The following is a 17,128-nucleotide window of genomic DNA, read 5'->3' on the forward strand; positions in this document are numbered from 1 at the left end:
TTGGCTTCCCCACCCTATGCAATCTTAATATATGTTTGCTTTTCGAATTTGAGCTGTCTCTCAAATTTTTATTTTTCGTGCTCTGAGGAATTTTTTGCAACAAATGCGAGATAAGCCCTTGGCTAACAACTCAGGGAGAGGTCGTTTCAGAAAACCAGTGGATTTCTGGATTCCTCACTCTAGGGGAACCTGAATATATGTTTGTTTTTGAGCTCTACCTCAAATTTTGACTTTTCATGCTTAATGGGATTTTTCCCAACAAATGGGAGATACACCCTGGGCTAACTCTACAGGGACAGATCAGATCCAGAAAACCAATGGTTTTTTGGCTTTCCCAACCCGGGGGACCATGATAATTATCTTTGCTTTTCAAATTTGTTCTTTCTCTCAAATTTTGATTTTTCATGCTTAATAGTATTTTTACCAAAAAATGTGAGATACGACCTGGGCTAACTCCTCATGGAGAGGTTGTTTTCAGAAAACAAGTGGCTTCCCCACTCCAGGGGAACCTGAATATATGTTTGCTGACCTCTACCTCAAATTTTGACTTTTCATGCTCTAAGCGATTTTTCCCAACAAATGTGATATACGCCCTGGACCATTTCTTGACCCTTTTTTCCTCCTAACCATTCTGCTCTGCTCTGTTTTTTCCTCTACTGATGGCAATGGCAACAATAGAGGCATTTAGGATCAAATACAATTGTTTCATTTCAGGTTTATTTCAGATTTCATACATAACATTTCTGTGATGGCCAGAAGCAAATGTTATTAGTGTCAATAATTACTGCATTTGTGAATACAATTTTGCATGGCATCAGACATTATACAATAAGAACCTCACTAAAAATTCAGATTCTAAAAGGCTACACAAAAGAAAACTACAGAAACAGGACACCAGTTGCCCCTGTGAGCCTGAGTGAAGGTAGCAGCATGTGGCCAACTTCAATTCTTGTGCAGAAATTTCCCAAGTAGAAGTGGTCTGCTCAGAAAGCCAGACCTACCCAGCCCCTGCTCATGTACAAGCATCATAAAGAACAATAGGCAGATTCACCTGAGTCCCAGTTGTGCTTCAGACCTCTTGGTTTCAGAAAGGGGAGAACTTAAGAGCTCTAAAGCAGGCTAAGCATCTTACCGAACAGAGCAGATAGCAATGGCCAGATGTGATATGATCACCAGTAGACACGGCAAGAATTGACTAGCAAATGCATTTTCTGCTGGCTGAACATTCCCCTTTTTCCAAAGCACCCCAAGTATTAATTAAGGCCCTGGACACTATGGCTTTAATTGATTTCTGTAAGAACTTTGTTGGGGCCAGTCCTCAGAAGAAAGCCATGGCTTTCTTTCAGCAACCTTTCTTCCACTGTGTTTAACTTTGGCCTGCAAAGTAAAGGAAAAGTACTGCAATGTAGGGCTCTTTTCCTTTAATAGAATTATATGCAACTGGTACTTGAGAAGCCAACCTGAGGCCGTATCATTAGAATCATTTAACAACAAAGCAGATCTGCATAATATTTGAGTCAAGCCTAGCAAGCTGCCAGAATTGGATAGGCTTCAAAATTCGGACCTACCAAATAATGCCCATGGTGCTGCTTTTAGCTGCATCTCAGGCATGGAAAGGGTGCCTTGAACCTTCACTCCAAGGGCTGAGTCCTCATACACAGCAGCAGAGAGTTGAGCAATCCAATTTTGCAGGGGATCCCCCATTGCCCGCTTTCTTGTTCACTTTGGGGAGGAGGAGGACAAAAGACATGGCCAGAGCACAGTGGTAGAAGCTATGCACGTAGGTGTAATCCCAGTCCTAGGAAAAGGCAGAATTGGTCACATCAGCATCAAGAAAGCCACATATAGATGCTGCATATTATTCTCTCTATATTCTGGATCTCTACTGCATTTGTGGAACAAAAGAAAAAAGTTTGAAAGGGGTGGAACATCCTTAGGCTAATGATGTGGGTCCTAGACAAGACAAGATTTAAGCCCAGAGATCAGTGATTTCTTTGCACATATGACATCATTCTACACCATGGGTTGGCAACCTTAAAGACTCAGAGAGCCATTTGGACCCATTTCCCAGAGAAAATAAAAAAACCAGGAGCCCCAAAACCCTGTTGCTAAACTCCCCTTCCGCATGGAGTGCCCCACCACCACTGCTTCCGTCACTGGAGTGCTCCACCACTGCTGCTGCTTCCCCTCTACACAAAGTGCCCGCCTTCAACATTACTTCCCCCCACCCCCCAACAGAGCCCTCCACCACTGCTGCTGCTTCCCCTCTGCATGAAGCGCCTGCCACCAGCCACTGCTTTCCTACACCCCCCCCCCGATGGAGTGCTCCACTGCTGCTGATGCTTCCCCCCCCACAAAGCATCTCACTGCCACTGCTTCCATCCCCCCCCCCGATGGAGCACTCCACTGCTGCTGCTTCCCCTCCCTACGAAGCACCCGCTGCAAGCCACTGCTTCCCCCCAACCCCCCCAACGGAGTGTTCCACTGCTGCTGCTGCTTCCCCCCCTGCATGAAGAGTCCTGCTGCCACTGCTTCCCCCACCTTCCCGATGAATCACTCCACCACCACCGCTTCGCTGCTGCTTCCCCCAGTAGCAGGGCATATCCCAGGTGTGGTCCAGCAGCAAAGCTTGTCCTCAACACTCAAGCAGCCACCAGGGGCTTGGGTGCCTCTGCTCCATCTGAGTTGAAGAAAGCAGAGTTGCAGCAGCAGGTTTGCTCTCAATAAGTTGGATGCACATGAGCGAGCTCTTATTGTTTGAGAGCAATCCCACTGCTGATGGTGGCTGGCAGGCTGGGGTGGGGGAAATCATGGCCGCTCAGGGGGCCTCTGCCAAGCCTCATGGCAGCGGCATTAGCAGCCCCCCCCCACCTGGCCGATTTTCCTGGCTCTGTAAAAGTTACTTGGCAAAAATCCTGCACACCTGTGCCCCCAATCGGACCCATGTGGCACCTTCTTTCCAGCTCCACCATGGTCCTCCATCACTTCCTCTGACTCCATGTGCAGTCCCACAAGCAAAAGAAGTTTGTGGGCAGTCCCACAAACAAAAGAAGTGGGACTAAAAACGTTCAACCAATCAATTCCAACTTCACAAGATCTTTTTTTTCCACGAGAAATTGATCGATTGAACTTTTTTAGACCCACTTCTCTTGTTTGTGAGACTGCACATGGCAGCGGAGGACTGAAAGCTGCAGTAGAAAGAGCTGCATGCAGCTCTGGAGTCACAGGTTGCAGACCCCTGGACTAGAAAACTTCCAACGTCCCTTCCAACTCTGTTATTCTGTTAAGGAGTCACTTTCAGAGAAGTACATCCCTAAAAGTCTCAGATTAAGCATATCTCATTGTTGTCTCCAACAATCCTCTTGTTTATATCAACCCATCTTTTGCTAAAAGATCTGAGCAGTCTTTTCATCAGAAACTCTGTGAGGCATTTTGGGGCCAGGGACAGATCCATTATTCTACTAGTCATCCTGAGCACAGAGCTCTCAAATCACTAACTTCTTATCTGGAATGCCTTGAGTGCCCCTGCATGGATCTCTGCTCTTCATACTTCAATATTTGTAACTTTGGCTCAAGCCAAAAATTGCCAAGGGAATCATATGAAGATTAATATTCTTGAGCTGTGTGGTTTCTGATGGCAAATTGAATATTTCCTACTTTTTCCCATGAATCATTTTGCCTTCAGAGATTCAACTGCCTTGAACACCATGAAAACCTTCCCTGCTTCCTCTTATTAAAGTGCCCCTGAATCCAAAACCCGATTCTGTTGGTAGTAAGATTTGAGCTGCCAGGTCCTTTTTTGTGTGTGCCCAGAGACTAGCAATTGTGCTGACCAAACAGGGTTGCATGCTTAGTTAGGGTGCCAAACTGAATACAGTTACTTCACCATATTTAAGTCTATTTTAAGTCATTTTTTGTGATAGGAAGTTGGGCAAAATGTCAACTAACAATGGCATGAGTCTTATTAAGTCACTTTCACATTAATGCCTATAAATGCCTTAAATGTTAAACGTGTTTTATTGGTTTATTTCTTTTCTATTTAGACCTTCGTTTACTCTCATAGCCTTCTGTTTCTCTCGAATGCTCAAGTATTCCCAATTCATGAAGTAGTCCAACCAGCACCACGTTTTGTTCTTCAGGAGGTCATTGAGAAATGTATGCATATATGTATGCATGTATGCATACGAAAACATATAATCATAGGATCATAGGGATGGAAGGGGCCGTGAAGGTCTTAAAGCAGATAAATATGCATATTTATCTGCTTTAAGACCTCCACGGCCCCTTCCAGCCCTATGATCCTATGATTATATGTTTTCGTGACAAACAGCTCTGCCTGTGTTGCATATAACATCTGGGCTTAGGTTTTGGCCTTGAAAAATTTAAGGATCACAGCTACAAATTCCCATCCCTTAGTTATTGTTTCTAAGACTTCATGATAGCCATTAAGGATTTTCACCCACAATCCATTTTTAGTATTTTGGCTTCCAAATACCATAAATTTGGACTATGGAGAATTTATGGCACTTTAGGCACCTCCTTTGACATTTCAGCTCCTGAACAGAAGCTCAGGAAGTGATGATCACCTAAAACAGTGGTTCTCAACCTGTGGTCTGTGGACCCCTGGGGGCCACAATGTCATCACAGTGTATCCATGAAAGTTTGAAGAAATGTTATGATTTAAATCCTGAGTTAAGTCTGGGGGGTCTGTGGGCATGGCCAGTGGCCACAAAAGGTATTTAAAGGAGGTCTGTGGTGAAGACAAGGTTGAGAACCACTTACCTAAAAGGAAGTTGAAGACTTCGTTTCAAAGCTGAAGAGCCAGCGCTTGTCCGAGGACGTCTCTGTGGTCATGTGGCCAGCATGACTAGACGCCAAAGGTGCATGGAGTGCTGTTACCTTCCCACCGTAGTGGTCCCTATTTTTCTACTTGCATTTTTACGTGCTTTTGAACTGCTAGGTTGGCAGAAGCTGGGTCGAGTAACAGGTGCTCACTCTGTTACGCGGCACTCGCGTAACTCTTAGGGGTTCCCAAATGACCCTAAACCTTCCTGCACCACTATAAGTCGAGAAACAATGCCAGAACCCTATCCCAGAATCTCTTGAGAAAGAAACTGCCCACTGGGAGTCTTGATAATGCCTCTCCTCTGTGATTTGGAGGGCTTGGCATTCAGCAGCAGGACCAATGGACCAAACTGGCTTCCAGAGGGACTTTGGGATTATTCTGGAAAACTTGCTACTCAGCAGCGGCTTAGGATCAGATCCTGCCTAAGTGGCTTCTCTATGCCCATGTCCCTAATATTTCCCATGGTCTAAGACAGAATGGAGGGAACTTAAATGAGCTAACAGACACCTAGAGTGCCCCTGGTGGAAGATAGAAGTGAAGACACGAGCTTAAGCTACTATTAGAGCCTACCATCAAGGGCAGCAAAATGCAATTATTTCTTCACGTGTCTTGTGTCCACTTGTGGTCACCCAGCCGCCCTGTGTTGGGTGATGTAGCCCCCCCCCTTGGAGGGAGCAATATTGAAATTCACTTAAAGGGGCTCTGTGAGTTATAGGCTGCACAGCTGGCAGACAAAATTGCTTGCATTTGCTATTTGTTGAACTCCAGCTTTAAAACAGAACTGAGGGAGGTGGGAAGGGGGCTACATCTTGCAAGATGACCTGGGAAGAGTTTGAGCCTGCAAAACCTGAGGAAGTGGGCAGGACCCTCTCAGTGTGACCATCTGTGTTGGTTCCATGCCCCCCCCCATGTGGGAGGGGGCTGGGTGATAGTTAACTCCTCCTTGTAAGAAGGAGGGGGTCTCTTCTCTAAAGCAAAGAGTTAAGGCTGTATGGTCCTGGGGGACTTCAGTTAAGGTTCAGGCCAAGTTTTGGACTAAGACAGCATTGATCATGCTCATGGATGACCTCTGGCTCTTACATCCTGCCTCTTGCTGACTTCTCAGTGGTATCTGATACTATGGATCATGGTGTCCTTCTGGACTGACTCTGGGAGCTGGGGCTGGGTGGCCCTGCATGCTGCTGGTCTTCCCCTTTCCTCTAGGTTCGGTTCCAGTTGGAGTTGATGAAGGGGTTGTGTAAAGATTCAGCCTGAGGCTGCTTCTTAACATTCCTGGATGGGAGGCCTTGCTCCCTGTCCCCAGGCCCTTCTCAGCTCTTATTTCAACACACTCCACATGGGCTGCCCTTGAAGAGCATTCAGAAACTTCAGTTGCAAGGTAATAAATGGACACCCAGCACATGCAACACCATCATCTGAGCTACATTGACTATGGGTATCTTTCCATGTGCAATTCAAGGTGCTGGTTATCACCTTTAAAGCCCTACCTGGCTTGGGACTGTTACCTGGGGATTCGATCCAGCAGATTGGCCATGGTGCAGATCTCATCAGCCAGAGTGCCAACTAGTGGGAACTAGAAGACACATTTTCTCTGCTGCAGCCCCTGCTCTGTGCAATATACTCCCTTCAGAGATAAGAATGGACCCAATCATGTTGACCTTTGGCAAGGCTTCAAAAACATGATTGTGTATCCAGGCATGAATGGGTACCCAGAATGAATTAAGAGCCCCATTCCTTGACTTTACTGTTAATTGGTTAAAAGAGCCTTGGTGGAGCAGTGGGCTAATGCCTCCTTAAGTAACACCAGCTGCCTGCAATTAGTGCAGGTTCGCGTCCCACCAGGCTCAAGGTTGACTCAGCCTTCCATCCTTCCGAGGTAGGTAAAATGAGGACCCAGATTGTTGGGGGCAATAAACTGACTTTGTAATAATGCCGCTTGGGGGGCGGCCGAAAGCCCTAATAAGCAGGCATATACATAGAATGAAGGCTATTGCTAAGCACATTGATTTGTGCTTTAAATTGTAAGCTGCCCTGAGTCTTCGGAGAAGGGCGGGATATAAATGGGATTTTTTAAAAAAAACTATGTCGGCTGCTGTATTATTTGGTCTGAACAGGCTCTTTGTGGTCCATGGAGCTCCTCCCTCTCTGTCTGGGGCAGCTCCACTCACACCAATAGAAAGCATTTCTGTTAGGTGGGGATCATAGGACTCCACTGAGCCCTCTGAGTGGGCAGCCATGTAAACAAAATGAACTCAATAATAATTTTGCATTTCCCAAACCAGCACATCCAGATTCAAAAAGCGCTTCCTTAGGCTGGCAATCAATTGTGAACCTGAAGCATCCTTCAGTTAGACCAGAAGCTCAGGCACCCTGTTCAACGTCTGGTTGCCAAAATCCATATGCAGAAAACATTTAACTCTTTGCTTCACCTACAACTGTCTCCTGGTTGTGCTTGCTCTGAGTGGTTTTTCTCTTTTGCAGTTGATCAGACAAGCTTACCTCAAAAAAAAACCTCAGCATCAAAGCCAGGGCCCCAAAACAGAAGCCGGGCCCAACCTGCTGCGTGTAGACGCTCTTATCTGGATACAGCCCTTTCTTCTCCTTCATCTTTTGCAGCTGGAGAAAGAAGAGAGATTACAAGATTGGAATTTCTCCAATCACTACAGTCAAGTTTAATTTTAAACCCTAGTAATCCAGGAATAATTCCATCACACAGTTATGCTTGTAGTGACTATTTGAATATAGTGTTACACTTGTCTAGTTGAAATAAGCTTCAGTGGGATTGCCAGGTTAAGATCTTTTCTACCTACTAAGAAAGTTCAGTTTCCATTCAATTTTGCTAGGGTGGGGGTGGGGTCTAATTTATCTCTTAGTTTGTGAAGTCCCCAAGTGGGGGAGATGCGCAAGGCCACGCTATTCTTTGCAGGCCTCTCACTGAAACATCCTGAACATCCCATGTTCCCACCTGAAGACATCCAATGAAGGAATTACAGTTCCCAGCTCAAATTGCCCTTTTTGTTATAACGTTTCTTCCATCTCTCTCAACAGAATCTGCTTCCTATCATCTAAATCCATTATTCTTGAAAAGACGCTGATGTTGACCTTCCTCACTATAGCATTCTTTCAGATAGTAGGAGAATATCATCATTTTCCCCCATCAAAGTCTCTTTTCTAGAGGTGAAACATCTTTAGGACTTCAATGTGTCTTCACCATTCCTAGTCCTCTGATTATCATCCTTTTCTTGGTCCCATCAAGATCATTTTGAATTTTATTCTAGTTTCATTTGCATTTCCCCCCACTAACAATAGGATGTATTTATTTGGCCTTTTCCTTCTATTGTTGATGTGATAATTTTTGCTACTAGTTTGACCAAGATGGAATTCCTCGGAGGAAGCCTCTGGGGCCTGCAAAAGCTACAAATGGTGCCCAGTCATGACACGAAGCCACAATAGGGCACTGTTGTAAGAGAATGGCAATTGGCAGTGATTGGGAGTATCTTGTCCACTATCTGTCAAGCAATAACACTGTCACTAGGAAACTAACCCCTCCCTGAAATTGGGATAATTTTATTCTTAAGTTCTTTTCAGATTTCGGTTGAAGTGACTCTTATATGCCAGCAATTTTTTATTGTGACAAAGAGGTGGCCTTACCCATTTTACTGTTATCACAAGAACTGCTGTGCCAATCGGTCCAGAATAGACACCGTATCCCCATCGGTCATGGTAGATCCTGACAGCTATAGTAAGCACTCCAAACATCACCAAAGTTGATCGTTTGGGTTCATCAAACTCTGCCAAAGCTAATAAAATGACAAGAATTGAAGTACAATCTCATTTAAAATTCCAACTCTTACCAGTACACATTTTTAAAGGTTCCTTGGAACAGCTCCTAGTTGACCTGATGTTAAAAAAAAGCAGGATCTGGCATGATGTCATGGTTCCGATAAATGAGACAATTCAAACAAATTGCAGGCATATTATTTATCTAAAAGGTCTTAGTACTGAAACGAAACATCGGCACTCATGGAGGGATGCCAGAATCTGAAATCTCCTCCCCCCAAACCCATCATAACACACACACAATCCATCATAACACACACACACAATAAGGGCGGCCTTATCTACACGTCATAAATCACATTATCCAATTAGTTTTACATATGAGGTTTCACTTCCCATTCTGTACTTGGGCTTTTGCAATCTTATCACAACTTCCAGGTGATTCCTCCCCCCCCCCCAAATGAAGCAATTAAAATAACAGGCTGTCTCTTATATTGTCAGTGCAAAAATGTGGAGCCAGTTGTAGAAAGGGAGGTCAAAGGGAAAAACCATGATGTGCTGTTCTTTGGGGCACAGACCTGCAGGTTGGGTAGACATATTCTCACTCCCAAACCCTATATGGTATAGAGCTGAGTAAGCAACCACACTTTTGGAACCCATAGTTCCAAAAAGAAAGAGACACCTGGCCTATAAGTCTGCATCCTGAGAGTGCAGAGCACAACTATCCTTATGAAACAAAGACATCTCTATGGTTTCACCCCCAGAATCCTCCCAAGTACCAATATATTTACTCACAAGAAGAGGGATTGTACAGGAGAAAGACCTTGGGAGGCGGGGCCAAAAAATGGCTGGATAAGAGACTGCAAAGCCTGCAATTGGACAGTGGGTAGGACAAGAGGCCCAGAAGAAAAGAGCTTCCCGGGTTCCTTGGACTGGAAAGGAGACAGTGGGTGCAATGTCGCGTGGTTGCACAGAGAGACAGACACTTGAGCTGGGTAGTATTTCTTTATTGAGTCAGAAATGAAGCTGGAGGAAAGGGGTTACCTGGCGTCTCTTTATACCTTCCCTATGTGGAAGAAGGTGGCAAAACCCTGGAACAGAGCCTAGTGATTTGAAGCACTGTCCCTGTTCCCTTGTTTCTTCCTATGTGGTCAGATAGAACCAACATGTCCAGTCCTGTCTCTTAAACAATGCTATGTGATTGCACCCAGGAAACAAACAAACTTGCCTCCATAGTTACTTGCACCTGTTTTTTGCTCACAGTTTCCCAAACAGTGTTAGGAGAAGAGTGGTGAATTCCTAAGGGTGGGGGGAGGCTATGGAATACAAGAGTGCCTTCTGTTGCTGGTGAGACATTATTCACCAAAGTCAACTTATGAAGAATGTTTGAAGCAGTTTTTCCTAAAACAAAAGAATTGAACAATTGGTGAACTATGAATTGTGGATGACATGGAGGGGGAAAAGGGGTTTTACCTATGTAGGTTTTTGCAGGAAAATCCATAACTGACTTTGTTTTTGCTGTGCCTAGATGAATCTTTCAATAAAGCTACACTCTTCGTCATTCTTAAGAGCTGGTGCTTTGGAGAAGAGAGCAGGCGAGACAGCAAAGTTAAGCAACTTAACTTTTATTAAGAACCAGGCAAGGAACAGCAGAACAGCGCTCTTATTTATACTCGCAGCTGTCAACATATCGACCAATCAGGGCTGAGCCGGTTTCCCGCGCCGTCTGCTTCGCCAATCCGAGCCGGCTGGGTTTTGACAGCTCGGAGCTGTCATCGGTAGCACATGCGGTTGCCAGGTGATTCTGACAGCCGAGAGCTGTCAGACGGCGGCGCCTGCGTGGTTCTGTCCGGCAGCTTTTGACAGCTGTCAAAAGCTGCCGCGGCTTTTACCTCAGCCCTGTATTCAATTAATATTACGTTAACATTAATAACATGTAAATACACAACACCCCTTACCCCTCCCTCTGATTGAGTTGCCGTTTCCCCGATTGTTTCTTTTTGGGTTTGCCCCATTCGAAGTCTTCTAAATAAGTGGGGGGTCTTTTTATTCTTTCGGACCATCGGGGAATGGGTTCTTCCGTATGTTCTTTTTCTTGGTATGTGTTGGAATCAGGCTCGGGAGGTGGGGGGCTTGACCCTCTTGCTTCGGGGTTTCCTTGATGGAAGAAGTCTCGATGTGCGGGGTTTTGTAGTGGTGTCAGTTGTTCAGGGGTGTCTTGTAGTGGTGTCAGTTGCCAGCGGCGGTGGTTCCGATTGCATTTCCAGGTTCCCCCTCTCCCCCATATTTTGTGGGCTGCGTCGCCGTAGTTGGTCTATGTGTCTGCGGATGTGGGAATTATTTCCCGTGTCAATGACATATGATAGGGGACCTGTTCGTTCTAAGATGACCCCCTGTGTCCATTTATTGCCCCCTCCGTAGTCCCTGGCCCAGACAGCTTGCCCTGTGCTGAGAGTTCTGTACTGGAGGGGAAGCTCTGGGTCTGGTGGGGATCTGTCAGGATGTAAACGGTCCAATCTGGTAGTTAGTCTTTTGCCCCAGCGAAGTTCTGCTGGAGACTTCCCTGTAGTTGTGCAGGGGGTTGTGTGTTGTGATAAAAGGAATTGAGCAAGTCTGCGGTGCCAGTTGCCGGTGATGATTTTCCACAGTGCCTTTTTGGTTGACTTCACCATCACCTCAGCCAAGCTGTTAGTGGATGGGTGAAACGGAGCCGTGGTGGTGTGCCTAATAGAGTTCGCCGTTGTGAAACTCTGGAATTCGTAGGAAGTAAATTGGGGGCCGTTATCGGAGAATAATACATCCAGAAGCCCATGTGTGGCAAACAACCCCCTTAAAACCTGTATTGTGGCTGCAGAAGTTGTGCTTGTAACTGTTCTGAACCAGCCCTCTTCTCGCACCCCTAATCAAAAGAAGAGTCTGGAAAGCGTCCAAGACCAAAAGGCTTCTGCCAAGTTTTAATTACACTGATACAAGAATACAAGAGCTTGACTTCTCAAACGGAAAAGTTGCTTTCAGCAACCAGCCCCTCCCCAAACACTTCTTTTATAGAGAGCTCAGGGCGTGGTCTCCCTGTGCCTCCTCCCGAGGAGTCCCATAGCCTTTCTTTGTTTGTCCCTGCTCGTCTGCCTCCTGCGTCGGGCGTCCTTGAACAGGGCCAGCTGTGGGTCATCATCCTCCGCACTCTCGGGCTCACACAGCTGAGAAGAGGTTCCCGGCTGAGGACTCTGCAAAGTCTCCAAATCATCATCAGCCGGTTCGTTTCCCTCCTCCCCCACATCTGAGTCCTCCGATACATCGGACCCGGCTGTCGGACCCACAGGCTGGCCCTGAGTCACAACAGTAACTGGGGCCACCTCTAGCCATCTGGAATAGCTATCCACGACTATTAGGAATGTTTGTCCTTGGAATAGACCTGCAAAGTCTATGTGGATGCATGACCAGGGTGTCTTGGTTGTTTCCCATCTGTGTATGGGAGCTTGGGGCTGGGCTGCTCTGACAAGTTGGCAGGGATAACATCCAGCTACATGTGCTTCTATTTGCTTGTCTAATCCTGGCCACCAGACGTAGCTTCTGACCAGAGCCTTCATTTTGACGGTGCCCAGGTGACCTTCGTGGAGGCTTTCTAACACCCTTAATCTGTGCTTTTCAGGTATTACTACCCTGCTGCCCCATAATAAACATCCTTGATGGGTGGATAATTCTTTTTGTTTCGAAATATAGGGTTGGAATTCTGGGTCTGGGGGTGTGGATTGCCAGCCTGACGTGACATAGCCTAAGACTCTGCCCAGTGTTTTGTCTGCAGCTGTGGCTGCAGAAATGTCCTTGACAGATAATGGGCATTCAGGCAGTTCAGAGATAGCCAGTATCTTTCCAGCTGGTGCAGGGTCTGGGTCGATTATTGGTTGGGGCAGTCTGCTAAGTCCGTCAGCATGGCCCATGCTTTTCCCTGGTCTGTATTCTAAGGTGAATGAATAGGCTGACAAAAAGGTAGACCATCTCAGGATGCGGGGAGATAGTATTTGGGGTGTCAGTTTGTTTACTGTAAAGATTCCTAATAGAGGCTTATGGTCCGTAAAAATGGTAAATTGACGACCATATAGGTAGTCATGAAACTTTTTTACGCTAGCAACTATAGCTAAAGCCTCTTTATCAATTTGAGCGTAATTGCGCTCAGGTTTTGACAGCGTTCTAGAATAGAACGCTACTGGGGTTTGCGTTCTTTCCTTAGTTAAGTGGCTTAGGACTGCTCCAATGCCGTAGGGAGAGGCATCGCAAGCCAGACATAAAGGTAGCTGTTCGTTGAACAGTGCCACCGTAGCGTTGCTAGTCAGTAAGTTTTTTAGAAGTTTAAAACTTTTGTCATGCTGAGGTGACCAAATCCAGGGTTTGCCTTTATCTAATAGCCTGTGGAGGGGTTCAGCGATGGAGGCTTTGTGAGGCAGGAAGGTATGGTAAAAATTAACTAAACCTAGGAAGGCTTGCAGTTCCTGCTTATTTTTGGGGGTTGGTGCTGTCTTAATGGCTTTTATTTTTGATTCAGTGGGGTGAATTCCTTTTGCGTCAATTTTAAACCCTAAAAACTCCGTTGAGGGCACCCCTATGGAGCATTTGTCTCGTCTTAATTTAAGGCCAGCCTCCCTGAATCTAAGGAGCACCTTTGTTAATTTGTCCGCTAAGTCGTTTTCTGATTCCCCTGCAATTAGGATATCATCGAAATATGGGCAGACCCCAGGGATCCCTTTAAGTGTTTTTTCCATTATTTCTTGGAAGATCCCTGGGGCTGCAGAGATGCCGAACTGAAGGCGGTTAATTTTAAACGCTCCTTTGTGCGTGACAATTGTCTGTGCTAAGGCGGTGTCAGGGGTGACAGGCAACTGTAAATACGCCTGCGCCAAGTCTAACTTAGCAAAAATGGCGCCTGACTTAATGGCCGCGAGGATGTCTTTGACAGCCGGAACCGGGTAGGCATGGGCATTTAATGCGCGGTTTAGGGTCGCTTTATAGTCAGCACATAATCTGATTTGGCCATTGGGCTTAATTGGGGTCACTATGGGTGTCTCCCATTCTGCCCCTTCTACTGGTTCTAGGACACCTAAGTTAATTAACCGATCTAGTTCATTTTCTATTTTTTCTCTCAAGGCGAAGGGAACTCTTCTCGCCTTGATTCTGACAGGCATTACATTCAGGTTTAGTTTTAATGATACTGGCGGTCCTGTGTATTTTCCTAGTGAGCTGTCAAAAACGTCCGCGAATTGAAGGCAGACGGATTCTAAGTTTGACAGCTGAGTGGTGTTGACGCCTGTCAACGCTATCCCTAGTGCCTCAAACCAGTCCAGCCCTAGCAGGCTCGTCCTGTTTTCCTGGGTCACTAGTATAGTAAGGGGTCCTTTAAATTTCTTAAACTCCGTTGGGATGGAAGCCTTTCCCCGGAGCTTAATGGGCGTTTTTTGAAAATCCGCTAGGCGGAGTTTAGTGGGGCGTAGGGCAGGCCATTTTCTGCTGCGGTTACAAATGTCCCTGTAAGTTTGCCAAGAAATGAGTGAGACGGAGGACCCAGAGTCCACTTCCATCTCACAGGGAATTCTGTGAATTAGGACGTCCACCTTGACTTTGGGCTTAAGGGTGCTGTGGACTGTGTGTTCCCTCACTTTTTCCTTCACATTCTGCACTAGGGGGTTGGATTTGTGCCTGACCCTGGGTGTGGGCTGGTTCATACCTGCAGACGTCACCTCCAATTCATGCAGATTTTCTCGGTTCCGGCTGCATCACACGGCTTTGAGGTGACCTGTTTTCCCGCATCCATGGCACTTGGCACTGCGGAACCGGCACACTGCTCTCGGGTGGCTTCCGCCACAGCTGGCACATTTAGCCCTGTTCGGCTGGTAGCTGGCGCTCTTTTGGTTGTTGGCAGGGCCCCCTCGGTTGTTGCATTGCAGCCTGAGCCTTTCGAATCGCCGCTGCACAGCATCGATGTCCATGGAGACGTCGTCATCCTCTGGACCGCTGAAACCGCCGTCCTCCTGGTGCACGGACCCACTGGGCCTGCTATCAGGGGAACGTTGGTTGTCACCATGGCTGTCCTCGTAGGCGATGACTTCCATTGCCACTTCAGCCAGTGACAGTGCGGGCTTGGCGATCAGCTTCCTCCTCAGCCGCTCATCTTTAAGCCCAATGACAATTTGGTCCCAGATTCGGTCCTCTAAATCAGGGAACCGACATCGCCGTGCGGCGTGTCTGACCCGGGTTATAAAGTCATTGGCGGGCTCGTCAGGGAGCTGTACCCGTCGGGCGAAATTCACCCTCCAGAAGAGCTCTGACTTCATGGGCATGAAGTGTTTACTCAGCCCCTCGGTGAGTTCAGCATAGGAGATTGTCGCGATTGGTTCGGGACTGAAGAGTCCCACAGCGGCATCGTAGACGGCGGGCCCGCTGAGCCAGAGGAGGGCGGCTGCCTTTGCCCAGTCGTCCGTAACCTTCTTCACCACCAGGTATCCTTCTACCTGGCCTAGATGAGATTCCCAGCATTCTGGGTGGCGAGTGTTGAACTCGCGAATATGGCCGTGGTTCGTCATGCTGTCTGTCTAGTCGTGGGTGCTGCTGCTTGCGTTGTGTGGAAGCTAGGCTTCCAAGTGACTTCAGCGAGTGACTAGCTCAGGCTAAGGGGAAAAATCTCTTCTCCCCTTAGGCGGTGACTTCAGCTATGCAAGCAGGCATCCCACCTTCGTCGCCAGTGCTTTAGAGAAGAGAGCAGGCGAGACAGCAAAGTTAAGCAACTTAACTTTTATTAAGAACCAGGCAAGGAACAGCAGAACAGCGCTCTTATTTATACTCGCAGCTGTCAACATATCGACCAATCAGGGCTGAGCCGGTTTCCCGTGCCGTCTGCTTCGCCAATCCGAGCCGGCTGGGTTTTGACAGCTCGGAGCTGTCATCGGTAGCACGTGCGGTTGCCAGGTGATTCTGACAGCCGAGAGCTGTCAGACGGCGGCGCCTGCGTGGTTCTGTCCGGCAGCTTTTGACAGCTGTCAAAAGCTGCCGCAGCTTTTACCTCAGCCCTGTATTCAATTAATATTATGTTAACATTAATAACATGTAAATACACAACAGCTGGGACTTTCTTTTCTTGAATATGCGAAATGGTTGACACCTTTTCTTTGGAACAGCGCACCCAGAGGTCTGAACAGCCCCAACTCCGCTCCCCTTTAGATGGACCTTGAAGACCTGACTCAAGTCCTGGCTTTGGCTTACAGATAAGGACATTCCATCTGAGGGGTAGTTGTGTCTCTTCAATTTTTTTGTGGTCTGGCATCTTTTTCCCCCCACTGTACAAAATAAGAGGGTTGAAAGGGACCTTGGAGGTTTTCTAGTCCAACCCCATGCTCAAGCAGGAGATTCCATACCATTTCAGACAAATGGCTGTCCAGTCTCATCTTAAAAACCAACAGTGTTGGTTTTTCGCTCCAACTTCTGGAGGGAAGCAATTCCACTGGTTAATTGTTCTTATTGTCAGAAAATCCCTCCTAGGTTGGATCTCTCTTTGATAATTTTCCATCCTTTGCTTCTTTGCCTGCCCTCAGGTGCTTTTGGAAATGGTCAACCCCACTTCTTTGTGGCAGCCCCTCAAGTACTGGAATACTGCTATCATGCCATCCCTAGTCCTTCTCTTCATTATACTAGACATACCCAGTTTCCTTCCCTAAGAAAAACTATTTTCACAAGTCTGTCAAGATCTTTCTGGATCTTGAGTCTATCTTCTAAAGCATTGGCTATTCCCGTCAGGGTGGTGTCATCTGCAAATTTGATGAGCTTCCTCTCTATCCCTTCATTTTCAGTTTCTTTTACTTTAAATGCATAGGGCACCCAGAATCATTGAGAGTGTTGGTAGTTTTGGAAAGGTCAATGATAAAAGAATTGTGAATATAAATCAATGTCTATGGTGGATAGAAACTTTGGGAAGCCCTTAATGTTGTCTTCAAGTGTTCGTAAAGAAATCAGTCCCATTCATTTTCTAAATACATTTAAGATTGTAGTCTTTTTATTTTTATTCAGGTATAGATGTTGGAAATCCAACACTTAATAGGAATATAGGAATATTCTTTATTGGACAAGTGTGATTGGACACCCAAGGAATTTGTCTCCAGTGCAGAGGTTCTCAGTGTACATGCAAACAACAAGTGGTGAGTTTGTTGTAAAAAAAGTGGTAATTGCTCTGGATGTTGTGTATTGTAGTGCAGGGCTTTTCAACCTTTTCACATATTGTACCACTTTTAGAACATGATAATATTTGATTAGCAGCAGTGCTTAGCAAGGTGTCAAAAACCTGATGACTAAAAAAAATGGGGGGTAGAATTTTGGATTTTACTGATTAGATTCATTTGTTGTTATAGAAATGGCTAGTTTATAATATCCCCTTCATGGATTACTGCCTTGTTGTGGCGAAGGGGTTTGTGTAATTCAATGAAGCTATGAGCTATGCCGTGCAGGGCCACCCAAGACAGACAG

The 17,128-nt window shown here is 46.4% G+C and overlaps 1 protein-coding gene across 1 annotated transcript in view; it reads right to left on the reverse strand.

Moving 5' to 3' along the window:
• Positions 1-1,651: 1,651 nt before the first annotated feature.
• The window catches only part of MYMK (myomaker, myoblast fusion factor), a gene marked incomplete at its 3' end in the record, with an annotated part of 33,074 nt that continues 17,597 nt past the window's right edge, over positions 1,652-17,128 (reverse strand). Inside the window, exons 3-5 of the mRNA XM_083368825.1 lie at positions 8,498-8,646; positions 7,346-7,462; positions 1,652-1,798 (exon numbers count right to left, since the gene is read on the reverse strand). Coding sequence (XP_083224951.1) covers positions 1,652-1,798; positions 7,346-7,462; positions 8,498-8,646 — 413 coding nt within the window. The remainder of the gene's footprint in view (positions 1,799-7,345; positions 7,463-8,497; positions 8,647-17,128) is intronic.

Source organism: Vipera ursinii, assembly GCF_947247035.1.
Source record: "Vipera ursinii genome assembly, chromosome: 8".
Classification (NCBI taxonomy): domain Eukaryota; kingdom Metazoa; phylum Chordata; class Lepidosauria; order Squamata; family Viperidae; genus Vipera; species Vipera ursinii.